The following is a 19,515-nucleotide window of genomic DNA, read 5'->3' as shown; positions in this document are numbered from 1 at the left end:
AAAGCTAATGATCTAGGAGGTGCTGCTATTCTTAAGAACTCAAGGTCCTAGGCTGTTTTTAACAGGGTCCAAGTATAGGTGGTACTTGAGGTGTTGGTATGGTTTGACTGTAACCATATTTCTTCTTGTCTCTACCTCAGGGAGGGAGGGCAAGGACAATTTCAAGTTTATGTTTGTATCCTCAACACCTAACACAGTACCTGTCACCTAGCAGGAAATTCACAAATGTTTGGTTGGTTCTCATTTGACAGGTGAAGCCCATAGAGATGACCTATAGAATAATGGAATGTTAAGTGTTGAAATCATCTAATACATTCATACCAATGTCACCATCAAGAAAATATCTCTGAGTAAGATGCAGGTAGGAGTTACATTGTATAAGTTGAAGGTAACAGAAGATATGGGAGGATCAGAATAATGGTTTGGATCTCTAAAATTTGGGGGCATTTTATAAAGCAACAGAGATCTTTATGGTGAGCCTCTAAAGTAAATAAGTCTTTCAGTTTCATAGATGAAGAAACCAAGAATGGCAAATATTTGGTCCAGTTCACCCACAAAGAACCATTAACTTTATTAATGTTTATAATTTTCCCCTGGAACTATCATACCTATCTATTATTTATTAGTTCTTGTTGAATTGAATTGACATTCAGGGGGCCCTTATGCCTTTGTTCATTCTCTTATGTTTAGATATTTCATTCATTATCATTTTTATCCTTTCCCTTCCTTCATCTGTTTTGCATCTTCTCTGATACTGTTGTCTTTCATTTTACATTTGTGTGGTTAAAGTTCAGTCTGGGAGACAATAGCATTGTTAAAGGCATATGTGCAAGAGGATGGGCTTTAGTAAGCAAAGATAAGTTGTTAGAATTTGAAACCAGTCTCAACCGAAGTCTTTTCCTTCTCAAATTGCTTAATACATTAAAGCAAATGATGCTATATGTTCAATGGCTTAATGAAGCATTTTCTGGAAAATTTTGATTTTCCTGGAAAGATCTAAAGAAATGAAGATTGAATTCAGTTCCCCAATCATTTCTTAAGCCTCTGGTATTTTTTTTAAGGATATTGTGCTAGGTTCCAAGGATATAAAGATTAAAAATGACAGAAATTTAGATGTAATCCCAGTCACCTAAGAATTTATGTTCTAATAGGAGTCTATATATGTATATATATATATATGTATATATATATATACACACACATACACACACAAATGGCTATCACATCATAGATTTAGACTGGGAAGAAATCATAAATGCCATCTATTCCTAGCCTTTCATTTCATAAATGAGGAAACCAAAGTTCATAAAGAAGAAGCCACCCACTCAAATTCACATAGTTAATGAGTAGTGGAACTGAGATTTGAACCCAAGTCTTATATTTCTACAAAGTTTACACAAGATAGAATTGTTATGGGGGAAATAGGGTGGGGGTTTGGGATAGGGATAGGGGTTCTTAGGAATTCCTCTTTTAAGAATTACACCCTTGGGGCAGCTAGGTGGTGCAGTGGATAAAGCACTGGCCCTGGATTCAGGAGGACCTGAGTTCAAATCCGGCTTCAGACACTTAACACTTACTAGCTGTGTGACCCTGGGCAAGTCACTTAACACTCATTGCCCTGCAAAATAAATAAATAAATAAATAAAATTAAAAAAAAAAAAAGAATTACACCCTCTTGCACATAAATCCAATAGAATAAGATAATAGTTTATTTAGGGTTCTAGGGAAAGGAAACCAAGAGAGAAATCCTTGGACTTCTTCTCAAGGGGAGAAGGCATAGCACAGAGGTATGGCTCTGAGATACCTATCTCCAGGAGCAGGAGACAGGCAGATACTTTTATAGAGGACTGATGGGGGTGATCATCTGACTGTGGAAAGTTCCCTTATTGGGGGAGGACCATCCCCCACTAGTGGTGGCTCGGGGAGTTGGGTGAGGGGTGGCTGAAGATCTCTCAAGCCACAAAGGCAGCAGCCACACCTAATCTTATCTCCCCAGGGGTGGGGGAAATTGGAATGAAGGGTGGTGGTCCTGGAGCTAGCTCAGTCCTGATCAGGTGCCATTTATCTCTTTAGGTATGTCTGTCCTTTGGTCTAGTTTCTCAAGAAGAAGGTTCTTTGATGTACCCCAGAGAATTCTGGGGTGCTAGGCCCATAACAGAATATTACAGGGAAAATGAAGAGACTGAGACCAACTGCTCTGGGAAAACTTCCTTTTCTTAGAAATCATGCTTAGTCTTCTCTTTGATATCAGCCATTAGAGACAGACTAGAAGCAGTGCTCTCTTCCCTTACAGTGAAGCTTAGTCGAATGAACCAGATTGTTAAAAAATTTCAAGTAATTAGATAAAAGGAAGTAAAGTTTGGAACTTGTTAACCAGAAGAAATAATAGAAATCTGATTCTTTCTGTGATAACCTGAACCTTTAAGAACAGTAGCATGAGTTTATGTATTGCGTAGATACCTTTCTAGTTGGATAGGTTTTCTGGATGTATTATATAATGTTAAGAATTCCTTATATAGACATCAATCCACCAAAAATCAAGAAGGCAATGTGACACAGTGGAAAGAACATCATATTTGGAGTCAAGGGCCTGGGATTTAAATTCTAGGACTGCCACTTGCTACCTTTATTATCTTAATGAAGATACACAATCTCTCTTTACCTTAGTTTCCTCATTCCTAAAATGCAGGAGTGTGAGTAAATGATGTCTAAGACCCCCACCAGCTCTAAATTTATGATCCTAAGATTTTTATATGGCAATGTCTAGACTCTATGGTACTTTGGGGACAACAGCAAAACAGATGGTAATGCATTTTTCCTTAATGCCATTTCTATTAATGAAACCATAACTGTTTCTGATGTTAAGTCATTTGGCAATGTCAAGGACTTGGTAGCAAGAACTTTCTTACCTGGGTTTCTGTAGCAGTGACTACGAAGGAGGAATTGCAAAGGCAGCTGTCAGGTTGTCAGGATATATCTTCATGGGGGTTACTCTCTCAGATGATGGTGGGGAGAAGGAAGCAGGGAGCTATAATGGAATAGAGGTCAGTGGTTTGGATGGCATTGCTTTTCTTTTTCTAGGCTTTACCTGCCTATTGATATTTTGGTAGTTAATAAGTACTTCTTGACTTGCAGTCACTGGGCTCTGCCCTTGGCCCTTTCCCAGTGAATATTCATCTATAACTTAGATTAAAGATAACATTAAAGACATGTTATCAATTTTACAAAGGTTACTAAGCTGGGAAGGGTAGCTAATAAAATATAAAATCAATATTCAAAAATATCTCAGAAAAGGCTAAAAATGAGATAAAACCAACAAGAAATGTAGCTGATTCAATTGAACAAACTTTTAAGTGCCTATGTACAAAGTACTGTTCTAGGCTTTGAGGATAGAAAGAAACACACATACAAAATAAAACAGTCACTGCTCTCAAGAATGTTACAATTATACTAAAATAGGATGGGTGTGAGCTGGCCTATAAACATCCATATGAAAAAGGTCTTGGGGTTCCAGTTGACTTTAACCACACAAGAGTGTAATAGAGTTGCTTTTTTAAAAATCAGCTTATGGACCAATAATAGAAATTTAGTGTCTAGAGTAAAAGAGAAAGGTGATAGATCCACTGTGTTTTAAATTAAGAGTATTGTGTTCGGTCGAAAGTTTGTCATATGGAAGAAAAAAAAGATTACGCTTTTTCTGTGTTGTTCGAGAGAACAGAAGTAGGACGCATTGGTGGAAATAACAGACATAGATCTTGGCTCAACACTTACAAGAGCTTTATAATAATCTGAACTCTCATGAAAGACTTACCCTCCAAAGTAGTGAGCTCCCCAAGTTTTTCAACAGAGACTGAATATTCATACCTCAGGGAAACTATAAGAGAGAATTCCTTACAATAAGGATGGTTGAACAACAAGGTACATTTCAACTTTAAAATTCTATGATTCTGTGATTATAACAATATTTCCTATATAATAATATTTAACCTCAAAAAGAAATAAAAACAATAATGGTCATGCCAGTCATCATTAATAATTAAGTATATTTACATATATACTCATAAATAAAAACAAGTAAAACATCTCCCTAAATTGACGTGAATGCCAATTCATTTGGTATGAAAAACCTATTATATGGATCTCTAATAACTATATTGAGTGCATTTCAGGCTTGATATAGCAAAAGCCTGAAATATAAGTTTAAGTTTAGAGATTAAACAGAATTTGGCATCTACTAAGTGGACAACAGTCACTTATAATATAGGACACTCACACTTCACTGAAGACCTCCCTCCAATATGGTCTTCACTTAGTAGTGGGGAATAATTAACACTTGGTCCATCTGCACTTTTTTCTTCACCTCTCCCATGTAACCAGTGTCACACATCTGTAGGATGACAGTGTTTAAATGTTATTTCTCGTGAAACAAAGAGATTTTCTGAAAAAAAAGTAGCCTATCTACTAATGATGAAAAATATGGCACAATTCACCAAAGATTCAATATTGTTGGAAGAAAGGTAATAGACAGAATTGTGGGATGAACTGACCAATTTAATTCAAGAACGTCTAAGAGAGCCCAGATCTCTTCAAGCTAGTGCTTAGATTTTTCTGCTTAGTCTTTGATTTCTCTTTGTTATTTGTGTTATGGAAAGGCAACAGGGCTTTGTGCAGTGGTGGCCAACTTAATTAGAAACAGGGGCCACCAATCTGTATTTAAAAAACCTTTCAAGCCACATTGACTTAGTGTAAAAATATAATATTATTTACATTTGATTGTACTTTTAGTCTGTTAAATGTTTTCCAATTATATATTTAACTTGGTTTGGGCTGCAATTGGGAGGAGTGTCATAGGCTAAATGTGTGTTTGACATCTCCCACCTAACTGGTAAAACAAGCCAGCCTTGAAGCCAAGAAGACCCAGTTTCAACTCTTGCCACTAACATAGACTGGCTTTGTGACCCAAGGCAAGTTGCTTAACCTCTCAAGTCCCTAGGCATACTGTTAAGGTTAAAAGTTGCAGAGAAGGAGTTGACATGCATTGGTTAAAAAAGTTTCTTCACCTAGGTGTTCTCTATATCAATGAAAAAGTTTCATTCTCTATCCTCTCTTTGTCTTACAATATAAAGGAAAATAGGGTAGAATAAATGAGTATGGATGAAGGAAGAAGGAAGGCAACAAGCATTTATTAATTACCTACCATATGCCTGGCACTGCGCTAAGTACTTTATAACCTCTTTCTTTTTTTTGGTGAGGCAGGTGGGGTTAACTGACTTACCCAGGGTCACATAGCTAGTAAGTGTCAAGTGTCTGAGGCCAGATTTGAACTCAAGTCCTCCAGATTCCAGGGCCAGTGCTCTATCCACTGCACCACCTAGCTGCCCCTATGCTAAGTACTTTATAAATATCACATTTGATCCTTATAGCAACTCTGGGAGATAAATACTATCATTATTCCCATTTTACAATTTAGGAAACTGAGGAAGACAGAGGTTAATTGATTTGTCCAAGGTCACATAGCTAGAAAGGGGTTTTGGTCAGATTTGAACTCAAGTTTTCCTGACTTCAGACCTGGTACTCTATCTACTACGCCACCTCGGAAGGAATCAAGATACATTCCTTAATCACATTTTATATGTACTTGAGATTTTTTGAGGTCACCTTTAATGCCGTTAAGTCAGGGAAAGCCTGCCTCAGAGGCTTACATCTGTTGCCTATCTGTCTCAGTGTTCAATTCATAGCCAGCCAGTAAACCCTGAGGCCAGGTTCCCATAGGACTGCTTCTCACCAGGACAGAAGAGTAATAAAGGCCACTGAAACATCAACATCCTTCCTTTGTTGCTAGTAGCAATACTTGTTCTCTTGGGTCTCTGTTTGAGCTGATTATATTGTTAGAGATCCCCGTAATAACTTCTTACTATCACCCGAACCAAATTATCAGGTTAATATGGGGAGACATTTGGTGGTTATTGTTGTTGTTGGTGGTGGTGGTGGTGGTGTGTGTGTGTGCATGTGCACATATGTAAACTTAACTATTAGTGGATTTTATAAGCAGTACTTGGAAAAAGCTCTGGAGGTGAAGTTAGGAATCTTAGGTTCAAATTCCAACTCCCATAAGTACTGTAGATATGATGGACATTACCGTGCTCTTTTCCATCACTGGGGTTCCTATGGATACCTTGGTTGTGGACTGCTTACTTGGCCATTTGACCACAGGCATGCTCTGTTCCTTTAATTTTTGCCTATCTTCTGAGTTACTAATGATTTGCATGTATTCTTAGTACGAGGTTGATTTCTGTTGTTTATGTGGCCTGTAACTCTTGAGTACACACTTCTGCTTCTGTGTGTCCCATGTTCTTATTCCCAGAGTCCTTTCTAGTATGTTTAACTTTCTGCCACCCATCTCCTAGGGTGACATTTTTAGGAGGTCTCTGATATTTTCGGAGCACATTCTTATTGAATGTGTAATGTTCCAAAGTATCCTCAAATTGGGCAGTTACATTTCCTAGTAGGAATGAGGAAATAGAAGGAGTAGGTAAGGAAGAGGTCATCTCGTCTATTTAAATTGTGAAACTTTCCTCTATGAGTTCCTCAGTCCCTGTAGGAGGAAACCAGAGCATGAAATTAGAGACAGCTAAATAAGGTTGATAGAAAAGGAAGATTGTGATCTGGAACCAGACAGGCAGAGATTTGGATTTTGGGGGTTTTTTTTGGGGGGGTGGATCTTAGATAAGACATCTGTCTGTTCAAAGAAATGAATTACTATTCATTCTATGAAGAGTAGGCTCTTGTTCCCTTATGTTCCCTGATCTTCTTCACAAAGACTGGGGTTTCAGATATTAATACATGACATTCCTTTAGAACACAAATTATTTTCCTATGGGGGGTGGAAATGAGCAAGAATAAAATGTGATACAGTAGAAAGAGTAATAGATTTGAAGCCATAGGATTTGAATTCTTATCTTGGCTTTGCCATATAACACCCATATGACCTTGGGCAAATCACTTTCCTTTTTGGGGTCTCAATTTCCTCTTATGTAAAATGATGACTAACCTAGATGATCTCTAAGGATATAAGCAAAGCAAGTGGAGTGAGGTGGAGGGCTTTGCCCACTGGTCTTAGTTGTCTTGCTTTTGGGACAGAACACACAGTGATTCAGGTCAGCATGTCTACTTCTAACAAGTAATGGTGGATCATAAAGCTATAGATTTAGAAGTACAAGGGACCTTAGAGGGCATCCATTCCTATTCTCTCATTTTACAGATGAAGAAATTTAGTCCCAGAGAGTTTAAGGAACTTGCCCAATGTCAAACAAGTAGGAAGTGGTAAAGGCAGAATTTGAACTCAGATTATCTGACTCCAAAGACAATGCATAGTTTAATGGTGAATTTGTGATCCTTATAGAGGGCTGAAAGCAAGTTCAGAGATCACCGAGGCCAATTTCCTTATCTCTGCAGATGGGAGAACTGATCCAGATTGGGGGGAGGGGGAGTGGCTTCACTCTTAAGCATTTCGAAACAGCATACCAAATTATCTCAACTTTTTACTCTTAACACTATGTTTTACTGTGTGAGATTGTCTGTTATAGATGGTTTAAAAATACAACCCACTCAAATATTGTAATAACCATGTCCCATCCTTGAAGAAGCCTAATTGTTTCCAATACATTTATATCTAGACTATAAAAAGAGAGGAGGGGAAGAAAAAACTACAAAAATCCTAAGAGCATTATAAATAGGGGGCAGCTAAGGTGGCACAGTGGATAATGCGCCGGCCCTGAATTCAGGAGTTTCTGAGTTCAAATCTGGCCTCAGACACTTGACACTTACTAGCTGTGTGACCCTGGGCAAGTCACTTAACCCTCATTGCCCTACAAAAAAACCCCAAAATAAAAACAAAACACACACACACACACACACACACATACACAAAGCAAAACAAACAAAAAGTTGTAAATATCCAACTGTATCCAACTGTACTTCTTTTCCAAATACTTCAGACCAAAAAAAAAAACAAAAGTCCTGAATTATTTACACAAACATAAGTTATCCAACATACCTTTTCCCCCTCCCTTCCCCCAGCCTTTCTTCCCTTTGGTCATCCTCCATCCTTCTCAATCTCCCCCCCCCTCCCCACTGCAGCTCCCACACACTTTCATCTTTTTTTTCTCCCTCTCTTGGGTTTTAGAGAAGAAACATTGGAATTAGCAATTTTATTGCTCTCTTCTCTCTTTCTCTTTGGCATTTGCTTAACCTCTTGGAGAGCTGGGATTTCCTGCTCCAGAGTTCCAATGCAGAAGGCAATAGGAAATGTTGATCTAAACCCTTAGGCCATGGGGTTAAGAAGAGATGCAGTGTGGCATTAACATTGTGTGTATGTGTGTGTGTGTGTGTGTGTGTGTGTGTGAGATGACAGCCTCATGTGTGCTCATCCCCTCTCTAGGAGTGATGTCATTGCATTACTTAGGACAAGAAGCCTTTTCTTTCTTTCTTTCCTTTTTTCAAAAAAGAATTCTGAAAGGTTCTTCCATGGGATCCAGTATTATGTTTAGGTGGAGGAGTGAGCAGTGTCTGTAGACTTGGTTGGAGCAGGAAGGAAAAGATCCCTGTGTTTCAGTCAGTCAGTTAGTAAACATTAAGTGACTACTATGGGGGCAGTCACTGTACTAAGCCCTGGAAATATGAAAAAGACAGAATGTCCCAACCTTCAAAGAGTTTAGAAACTAAGGCATAAGACAATATATGAAAGGAAACTGAAATGGAGAATGTTAGAGGAGAAGGTACCTGGCATGGGGACATGATTTAAAAAAGCTCCCCACCCCACCCCCACCCCCCACCACAAAGTGCAGAGCCAGTGAGAAATGAAGAGATGTCTGGCCTGGGCTCTCTCTTTATTTGTTTTTGTTTTTTAGTGATGCAATTGGGGTTAAGTGACTTGCCCAGGGTCACACAGCTAGTATTAACTGTCTGAGGCCGGATTTGAACTCAGGTACTCCTGACTCCAGGGCCGGTGCTCTATCCACTGCGCCATCTAGCTGCCCTGGGCTCTCTCTTTAAATGGAGATTTTAGATTTGTTTCTCCATGCTCCAATCAAAAAGGCAGAAAGCACTAATGAGCTTTTAGGTACTAAGGCTGATCAGATCTCGAAGGACGATAGAATTTTCCAATGGCAAAGTTCCTAGGGATAGGATGGAAGAGTTCAAAGGAGTCCAATAGAATGTATAACAAGGTGGGAATGGTGTCTAACTTGCCAATGTCATACAATTCTTATATAAAATGAACGTTATTTGTCCCAACTTATGTATATCACCATGGGCAGAAGGCCATGGGGTTTGGAGATAAAACAACAGCAACAACAAAAGCAAATACTCACCGACTCTAGAATTAAAGGATTTGTGTTCAAGTCTTATCCTTGCTACTTAGTGCCTGTATGATCTTGGGCAAGGCACTTCTGTCTGAACCTTGGTATTTTCCTCTTCAGTATGGAGGTAGAGATACTTGTACAGCTAACCAGGTTATTTGGGGGATGATACGACAAGATATGAGATGTTTTTGTTCCATTGTGTCCAATTCATTGTGACCTCATTCAGTGGGTTTTATTGTCAAAGATACTGGATTAGTTTGACATTTCCTTCTCCAGCTCATTTTTGTGGATGGGGAATTGAGGCAAGTAGGGTTAAATTACTTTAGTGGGTCACATATCTAGTAAGTGTCTGAGGCTTGATTTGAATTCAGGAAAATGAATCTTCCTTATTCCAGACCCAGCACTCTGTGCACTATGACGCCTCCTAGTAGTCCCCCAAGATATGAGCAGTTCTATATGAATGCGAGTTGTCATTAAGATAGAATAGTGTGAGGGGCAGCTAGGTGGCACAGTGGATAAAGCACCGGCCCTGGATTCAGGAGGACCTGAGTTCAAATCCAGCCTCAGACACTTGACACTTACGAGATGTATGACCCTGGGCAAGTCACTTAACCCCCATTGCCCCACAAAAAAAAAAAAAAAAGAATAGTGTGGATCCTTCTCTCACTGTGCCGCAATACCTCCTCTTCCCTGATTCAGCTCCTTGAAAACAAGGGCCATTTCATTTTTTTGTCTTTGTACTTCTACTGCCCAGCACACAGTAGGTGCTCAATAAATGCCTTTTTAAAAATAAATGCCTTTTAAATTGAATTGAATGTCTGCCCCAGGTGATCCTTTGTGTCTTAGAAGAAAATTGCAGGCTTTTCTTGAATCTGTAGCTGTCAACCATTTCCCAAAGTGTTTACTAAAAACAGCAGGCAGTGCTGTAAGCTGACTTCCACATACTTACCCTGCTTATGCAGCACATTTCACACATTCCCCACTCAGTTAGTTAGAAGCCTATTGTGGATTAGCCTGTCAGAATAGGAAGCCCTGTGAAATATCTCTTTCTGGAGAATAGATAGGGCACAGAATTTATGCTTCCGCAAGGTAGAAATTTGGGCTACCTTTGGCTGAAGGGCCCTTTGATTCAGTGACACTGGCCTCCTGGCTGTTCCACTAATAAGACAAGCAATCTTTCAGGGCATTTTCTCTGGCTGCCCTCCATACATGGAACACTCTCCCTCTTTTGCCCTACTTCTGATCTCTGTGGCTTCCTTTAAGTCTCAACTAATATTCTACCTTCTCCAGGAAGCCTTCCCTAACCCCTCTTAATTCCAGTGCTTTCTCTTTTAAAATAATTTCTGCTTTATCCAGAATGTAGCTTGCTTTGCATAAATTTGTTTACCTGTTGTTTCCCCCATTAGATTGTAAGGTCCTTGAAGGCAGGGACTGTCTTTTGACTCTTGTTATCTCCACAGCGCTTAGCACAGTGCCTGGCACATAGTAGAGGCTTAAAAGAGTGATTGATATCCTCTACAATTGTGGAGTTTTGTTGTTGTTGTTGTTTTTGTGGTTGTTGTTCAGGACCTGTAATTTCATTTGTGTAGGGAACTCTCTTTCTGGATAAATCAGTCTACCAATGCAGATTAGTAAATTGTTTGCAATTTATATAGTAAATTTCCTGGGGGTACTAAGATGTAAAGTGATTTCCCAGTGGTCACACAGTCATTTTATGTGACAGTCATAAACATGATTGGAACCCAGTTCTTCCATACTCCAAGACAGGCCTTCTATCCACCATCACTCCATTGTCTTGCTTTTGTTGCTTTGCTCATCTTTAGAGGGAGTTGCCCAGATGAGATAAAAGCTGCATCATCTCAAGCTCAGTCCATTTACATTGATGTTTACAAACATTGCCAAAGTGACATTATTGCCATTTACTAAGCATTTGAATGCTGGCTCTATAATTTAATATGTGAAAGAAATAATGTATTTCAAATGAGCTTCAGAGCCCAGAAGTGCTAGACCCCATCTTTTCTTGTTCAAGCACCTCAAATACATTTACTTATTTTCTCATGTTTATCTCTTTTCCAGGAACTTGTTCATGTTGACTCAAGAATTGAAAGCCATGAGAGGTTTTCTAATGAATAGAATGAATTTTGTTCTTGTGCACAGCAGACTTATTCCCCTAACTAGCATAGGTAATCTGGGGACTGCTTTTAGTAAAAAATGTTATTTTTTTAAGTGTTTGTCTCTATGGAATCCACATTTCCCTGTTTAATAAATGTTCTCATTAATTTTCCCAAGACCCTGATGAGACAAGTTAAAATAGGAATACAATTTCAAGACTTAGTCATTTAAAAGGGCACTTAGACTTTTGCAACAATCTATATTCCTATTTGAATATAGTTTCAGAAAGTGACTTTCAGAGGGTCACTCACCTAATCAGTTACTCTCTTTCAGGCTATTTATTTTTCTAGCCAACTAGGCAAACAAAAGAGCATAAGACTTCATGCTTAAGGCTTTTTAAAAGTGAGCCAAGAGACCTAAAATATAGAATAAATTGGGTTTATCCCTCTGTTGCTTTAGGAGTAGGGGAAGCTGATGCTTGTGGAGGATCTCGGAGCATAATTGATTCAGAAACAATATCTTAGCTGTGGCTGCCACTTACTAGTTGCATTATCTTAGTCATCATTTAACCTCTTGGGATCTCAGTTTCTTCATCTGTAAAATGTTGAGGTTGGAGTAAATAATTACTAAGACTCTATACAGCCCTAATACTCTGAGCTTCAATGATGATTTGTACAATCTAGGCAAGATTTGAAAAATCACACCCTCTTTCCCTCCACTGTAAGTTTTGTCACTCCCAACGATAACACATGCAACTCGACTTGTTAAAAAATAATCACTTACCTATCATGGAGAATAGGATTTTCTATCTTTACAAATATATGTTTTTGTAAGAAAGTAACATTGACAAATGCCCCTCGTTGAATTTTTCTCTTCCATTTTTATTTGTACTCTAGTAGAATTTAAGCTTAGTGAGAATGGGGACTATTTCATTTTTGTCTTTTGATCCTCAGCATCCAGCACTGTTTCTGGCATATAGTACTTAAATAATTAAGTGTTTGGTGAATTGAATTGCGTGGGCTTTCTATCTTATCCATCTTTAGTCTCATCTTTTCTCAGAGGCAGAAACATATGAACAGATATGGGGAAACCTGATATATATCTTATGGAGTGGTGAAAGTTTGGTGAGGAGTCTTGTGATTTTCAGTCTCTCTGTGTGGTGGTAGCATGTTATGTTCACTGAGCATTTTGGACAGTTCCAAAGCAAGCAAATTCTAAGCACAGCCATTGGATATGGTTTAATTAACAGGACACGCAAAAGGAAGACGCAGACCAAGTTGGATGTCTCCACTTTATAATCTGTGGATTTTACCTAAGAGGTGGTTACCCCAAGCAGTTAAGCTTAGGTTTTATCCTTACTCACAATCCTTCTTTTATTCCCTTCCTGCTTTTCCACCATTCCCCCGCTCCATTCCTGCTGCTTTTACAGAGCTACCATGGGTAAAATACCATACCACTCTTTCATTCTAAAGGGAAGCAATTGAAAGCATTTCTCTGGTAATTTAAGCACACAGCAGCTACCTTTGCAAATGTCTGGCTGCTAAATTATCCCCTTGGCTACCCGTTTGGAGGAAGAAAAAAAAAACACTGAAAGAAAGAAAGCTTAGCAAGAAAAAGAGTGGATTTTCCTTAGTTTTAGCCAATTTTCCACCTCTTGAAAAAAAAAAACAACAACAACACATGTTCTCCTTCATTCCTTTTCTCCTCTACCCTACCTAAATACAAAGCTTCATTTTATTTATTCTCTGACCAACATAAACAGCTACATATGCTACTGCTATTCCCAGATAAAGTTCTAAATCCTACCTCCCTCTTTTTCATGCACTTACTGAGGGGTTCCTGGGGTGGCACGTTCTGCTACTCTCATTTACTGTTCTAAATGCCACAAGTGCCTGTCATAAACCACCTCCTTAATTATCCAGAAGTGGAGCTGAATGGTTAGTTAGCGGCACTATTGCAATTACAGCGGTTTTTCAGGTCTGCCGCTGTTTTATGTGACATTGCTTTCTAAGTTGCTGATTAAGATGATGTACTGGGGGGGGGGGGTGGAGCAATTCCACCCACTATGGGATGGTTGGCATTGAAAGCTAGGTTAATGAACCTTGGTGCAATTTTTTATGACCCAGAAGCAAGTTAAGGAGGGGAAACTGAGGAGGGAGAGGAAATGAATGTCCATTCATTTCTTTCTTTTTATAGAAGACCTTGATGAATAGTTGGTATTGCCCTGTCCAACCAGACATAGTGCTGAAGTTGTTAGGGAAACAACAATAATAATTTGGAAGAAGCACAGGGTTAAACTGTAACTAATTTCATTCCTTTTAGCATCTCCTTCATAAATGAAATTAGCAGAGAAGCTGCGACTTTGAACTTATTATGTATCACAACTTTTTTGATGTAATTGGTGCATGAAATGTTCTTAAATGCCTTTTTAAACTGATACCGAATTATGATGGGGGTGGCATAGCAAGGCATTTATTTATATATTTACAGTTCAGAGGAGAGAGAAGACACTGGAGCAGAATAAATATCGTAAGCCCTAACTACCAGATTGTGATGGAGAGTTTGGCTTGTCCAGCCTACCAGCTCAGCTCCCTCAGGGGATCCCCTTCACTGCCCTTTACTGGTTAGGAGACAGAAAATTTAGCAGCACTGCACAAGCCCTCTCATAATTGATACTAAAGAACTGTACAGTTTCCCTTCAAAATGTTGATTGTAGCTACAGGGGATGTGCTTTTATGTTAAAGTCTAAAGAGTTTTCATTTTAAAGAACAGGGATTTGTTGAAGTTGTGGGCGTGTTTGTGCATGCCACCTGAGAACTATTTGGTTTTTACTGCTATTTTCCTTTAAAGGCAGTACATTTCTTTTGCAAGAGGGAGGGAGGAAAGTAGTCTCAGTTCTAATAGAGAAGTTCTTCTCTTCCTTTGAACAGGTAGATAGTTCAGAAGGCAAGAGTGAAACTTAGCCTTACTCTTCCAGTAGCTTTGTATATATACCCATTGTCCCTTCTGCTGTCAGTGGCACGATACAAGATAGTTCTGTGTCTAATTTCACTCTCTACATATTAAGAATGATAAAGAACAAAGATCTACAAGAACAGAAGAATGTCTAAAGATGTGGAAATAAGTCCCAGATGGAGAGAATTTGATTAAGGCTTACTTTTAGACTGGATCCATGTTTTAATTATCAAAGAGTAGAGGTTCTTAACTTTTTTGTGTGCCATGGAACTCTTTGGCAGACTGATGAAGCCTATGGATCTCTTCTCAGAATATTTTGTGGTTGTTGTGGTTTAGTCAAGTCTGACTCTTCATGACCCCATTTGGGGGTTTCTTGGCAATAACAGTGGAGTAGTTTGCCTGTTCCTTCTCTAGCTCATTTTACAGATGAGGGAACTGAGGCAATTAGAGTTATGTGACTTGCTATAGTTTCATGAAATAAAATACAAATTATTACAAAAATTATATTAGAATGCAGTTATAAAAACAAAGGAGCAGCTAGGTGCCACAGTGGATAGAACACTGGCCCTGGAATCAGGATGATCAAAATTCAAATCTGGCTTCAGACACTTATCACTACTAGCTTTGTGACCCTGGACAAGTCACTTAACCCAATTGCCTCAAAACATTTCCAGCCATCCTGACATATATTTTGCCACTGTACCCAGATAGCTCAGGAGGAGAGACTGAGGCTGGTCACTTTGCAGAACCCTACCTCACTTAAATCCAGTTCACTGCAATTCATGACATCACCTCCCAATGTCATGGTCCTCTTTGAAACAAAGGACAAATAACAAGAATAAAAACAAAACAAAAGAAAAAAACAAATATTTGGACCCCAGATTAAGAATACCTGGTATGGGGAATTCCTAGCAAGGAAACTCATCCTGCCAATATAGGAAGGGACCTACTTTGCAATAAGTAGTTAACTTAATATCCTCCAAATCTGATGTTCATATATACTTCTCTATTTTGCCCCTTGACCACTGAGCAATGCTCCCCCTTCCTCTTCATTTATCCAGGTCCTCCCTTTACTGAAGGCTCAAACTGAGTACTACCACTTCTGTGATATATTACCAGACTGCCCACAAAAAGTGTTCATCTTTCAATTCAATTCAATTTAGTAACATGATTTAGTACCAGCTACCAGCCATGGGACAAGCAGTATTCTAGATGATGAACTTACAAAAAAAAAAATCAAAACAAATGTGCCTATTCACAAGGATCTTATGGAATGGAGAATCCTTTTCCTCATTTATTAAATCATTCATTCATTCATTCATTTAGCACTCATTAATTAAGAGCATAGTAGGTGCTAGGCTCTGGGTATACAAAGACAAAATCAAAAAGTCTTTGGCCTCAAGGATATTATATTTTTTCGAGGGACACCTCCAGTAGCAGAATCATAAATTGTTAGAGCTTGAAAGGATCTAATCTAATCCAACCCCCTCAGTTTACAGATGAAAAAACTCAGTCCCAAAGAGATGATGTCACTTTGCTCAAGGTCAAATAACATTTTAAGTGGAGGCTCTGGGACCAGAACCAAGGTTTTCTTGATTCCTAGTCTCTGGCTCTTTCTGCTGGATCACACAAAGCAATTATTTTCCCATTCCATCACTACCACCCCTTACTTTTGGTTACATTCATCACCTATCTTGAAGTAGTCAACTAGCTCAAAACTGTGCTTGGTACTGTCCTAACCCTCCTGTGCCCTTTTGCTATTCCTGTTTTGCCAATCTGAAAGCTCAGGATACCTGTTTTATTTCTCTACTACTGTTTTATTTCTCTACTACCAGGCTACCAGACTATGCTGGAGAAAGGAGCAACACCATACTGATTGTATCTATTACAAACTCATACTCACTAACTTCAGCTGGGCCCTCAATGTTACTTGGCAGTCATTGTATATTCCTCTTCCCAGCAATCTTACAAACTTTTCCTACTCTCCTCAAACCTCTCATCTTATCCTCTACCTCTCTTACTCTAAGCAGCTGACCTTGCCTCTCACTGTAGGAGGAAAATGGTCATAATGTTGTCCCTCAAGGTCCCTTCTCTCTACCTCAAAATTTCTCTACATCTAAACCCATCATCTCTTGCTTTGTATATACATATACATATGTATATATATGGAGATATGCCTATGTATATATATGTATGTACATACATCTGGATAGATAGATCTATATCCATATATGTATCTTTCTCTATCTGTAATCTCTAGCCAGCTACCTGTATAATTCTATGGTCATAGATGAAGAGCTATAAAGGACATTAGAATTCAACCCTTTCATTTTACTTATGGAAAAGGAAGTACAAGTGTACAATTACTTGCCCAAGGTCATGAAGGGGAATAGTGGTCTCCTAATTAAAAAATCTAAATAGCCTTCTCTTGGTTGTCATCTTCTCCGACTTCTCTGTCACATCTGACCCCAATGAACATGCTCACCTTGGAGCTATCTCTTCCAGTCATTTCAGAGCTGCCCCATAACCCCTTTCTTTTTCTTTTTCTTTCCTTTTTTTTTTTTTTTGGTGGGGCTATGAGGGTTAAGTGACTTGCCCAGGGTCACAAAGTTAGTAAGTGTCAAGTGTCTGAGGCCAGATTTGAACTCAGGTCTTCCTGAATCCAGGACCAGTGCTTTATTCACTGTGCCACCTAGCTGCCCCACCCCATAACCTCTTGAATCCTTTTCTTTACTTGAATTAGAGTACCTACCATCTCTTAAACATGGATCCTGCTTTCCCAAATCTGTGCCTTTGTTCACGGCATTCCCTCTCTGTAGCATGTATCCCCCTGCATTTCCACATTCAAAAGTCCTCTTCTTCCTTTGAGGACCATACCACAATGCCAAATGATGTGTCTGAATAACAAACAAACAAACCCAAACCAAGCCAAAGAAAAACAAAAGAAAACAAAACCCCTCCTTCATTATGACAAGTCAGTATAAAGTTTATTCCATACATTAAGTTATAGATCTAGGCAAGTATCAGAAATAGTTGACACATAGAAAAGTATGTCTCTATGGGACAAGGCAGATTCTGTATATGAACCATTTCCCACATGTAAATATAGTATATACAAAACACACAGTGGTACCAGTATCACAACTGGACTTTGGGGCATTTTGATAGTCACATAGGACTAGTCACATAGACTTTCTTTCTTTCTTTTTTTGTTTTTGGTGGGGCAATGGGGGTTAAGTGACTTGCCCAGGGTCACATAGCTAGTAAGTGTCAAGTGTCTGGGGCTGGATTTGAACCCAGGTACTCTTGAATCCAGGGTCAGTTCTTTATCCACTGCGCCACCTTAGCTTCCCCTCACATAGACTAACTAATATGATATTCTAACATTGGCCTTCAGCAAGGGGAAAAAAGGGAATTCACATTTATACACCTACTATGTGCCAGTACTTTGATAAGCACTTTAGAAATATGATCTCATTTCACCTCAGGGGTCTGAGAAAGTGCAGATTCTACTTGTTCTTTGGGTGGTCTTACACAAATACTAGGGTAAAGGAAGATAAAACATAGGCAACAGATGTAAATGTCCATTTAACACTAAAAATGAGGCTTATTCTAAAATAGCAATACTGATGCCAAAATGGAAAAATACAGTGAGTCTCTGCCACCAAACCTTCATAAAGCTTTCCCTCATCACCTAGTGAGAAATAACTTCCTTCTTCTCCTTCAAAATCTCTTAGCACTTTTTTATACCCTTGTACCCTTTCAGTGTATTTATCATTTTTACATGTGATTATACTTCTTTTTACATATGTCTTACGTCTACTACTATTTTGTAATTTTCTTAAGGGCAAGGAGGAGTCTTCTTCCTTTTTATATGTATTACCGCAGTGATTTATACATAATAGATACAAAAATGCTTATTGAATGAAGGCTTAATGAACAGTAATTTCCTCAATGTGGGAAGTCCTTTTACCACAGGAGTTCTTAATCTGTTTTTGTGTCATAGACCCCTTTGGGAGTCTGAAGTCTTTTGAAATCTGTTGACCCTTTCTTAGAATTTTAAATAAATAAAATGAGTCACATTAAAAAAGAAACTCATTATATGAAAATAGAGTTAGAAATTTAAAAAAATAAACAAGTTCATGGCTCTCAGTTTAAAGACCTTTGATCTACCGAGGCAGCCCATAAGATTTCTATGCTTTAGTGGATAATCTTCAAGAATATGTGATTAGCGAGTGCCACTTCGCAGAGCAGGCGTAGAGTGTCAAGCTGCAGCTCCTGGCGGGGCGGGTCCCGAGCTTCCCTGACTTCCCCGAGCCCGGCATTCTATTCCGGGACATCACTCCTTTGCTGAAGGACCCAGATGCTTTCAAGGCCAGCATTGAGCTTCTGGCCCATCACCTGAAAGAAAACCACAAGACAAAGATCGATTATATTGCAGGTTTGGAAGCTCGGGGCTTCCTGTTTGGTCCCTCTCTGGCCCAGAAACTCGGCATCGGGTTTGTGCTCATTCAGAAGCAAGGGAAGCTCCCGGGGCCCACGGTGTCCATCACTCACTCTCTGGAATATGGTCAGGCAGAATTGGAGATCCGGAAAGACGCCGTTGAGCCGGGACAGAAGGTGGTGATTGTGGATGATTGGCTGGCCACTGGAGGTACCATGGAGGCCGCCTGCAAACTTCTGCAGAGCCTCAAGGCCGAGGTGCTGGAGTGCCTGACCCCGGTGGAGCTGACCTCACTGAAGGGGAGGGAGAAGGTGGCCCCCGTGCCCTTCTTCTCCTTGCTGCAGTACAACTGAGGCCGGGCCGCGGTCAGCGCATTCCCTGCCTGGACTGGCTCTCAGTCTCACTCCAAGTGCCTTCAACTGTCCAGCTATGCAAGTGGAGATGTAAGCCAGCCCTCCTTGGGGAGAGGCGCTACCTCCTCGCACCACTAGAGGGCTCCAAAGGCCCGCGGTGGCTCCCATCCCTCCTCCACCTGAAGAAGGCAGCATGGGGCGCCATTTTGGCCCCTGTAGCCAAGGACCTTCCCGCCATTGTCTGTCACTCCTGCCTGGAGGGTGGAGACCAGCTTCCAGAGAAGGGCTC

General features: G+C 39.5%; 2 protein-coding genes across 9 annotated transcripts in view; both read left to right on the top strand.

Moving 5' to 3' along the window:
• LOC122737954 (neurexin-3-beta) overlaps window positions 1-19,515 on the top strand; it is a 747,838-nt gene that overhangs the window by 41,552 nt on the left and 686,771 nt on the right. The gene's annotated exons all lie outside the window — the stretch shown is intronic.
• LOC122741733 (adenine phosphoribosyltransferase-like) lies at window positions 18,067-19,226 on the top strand. The gene is made up of 2 exons (XM_043985465.1): window positions 18,067-18,126; window positions 18,690-19,226. Exons 1-2 carry the CDS (start codon window positions 18,067-18,069, stop codon window positions 19,224-19,226), a joined length of 597 nt encoding a protein of 198 aa, XP_043841400.1.

Source organism: Dromiciops gliroides, chromosome 2 (genome assembly GCF_019393635.1).
Source record: "Dromiciops gliroides isolate mDroGli1 chromosome 2, mDroGli1.pri, whole genome shotgun sequence".
Lineage (NCBI taxonomy): Eukaryota > Metazoa > Chordata > Mammalia > Microbiotheria > Microbiotheriidae > Dromiciops > Dromiciops gliroides.
Note: the sequence above shows the minus strand (reverse complement) of the source record. Positions and strands in the feature narration are given on the sequence as shown.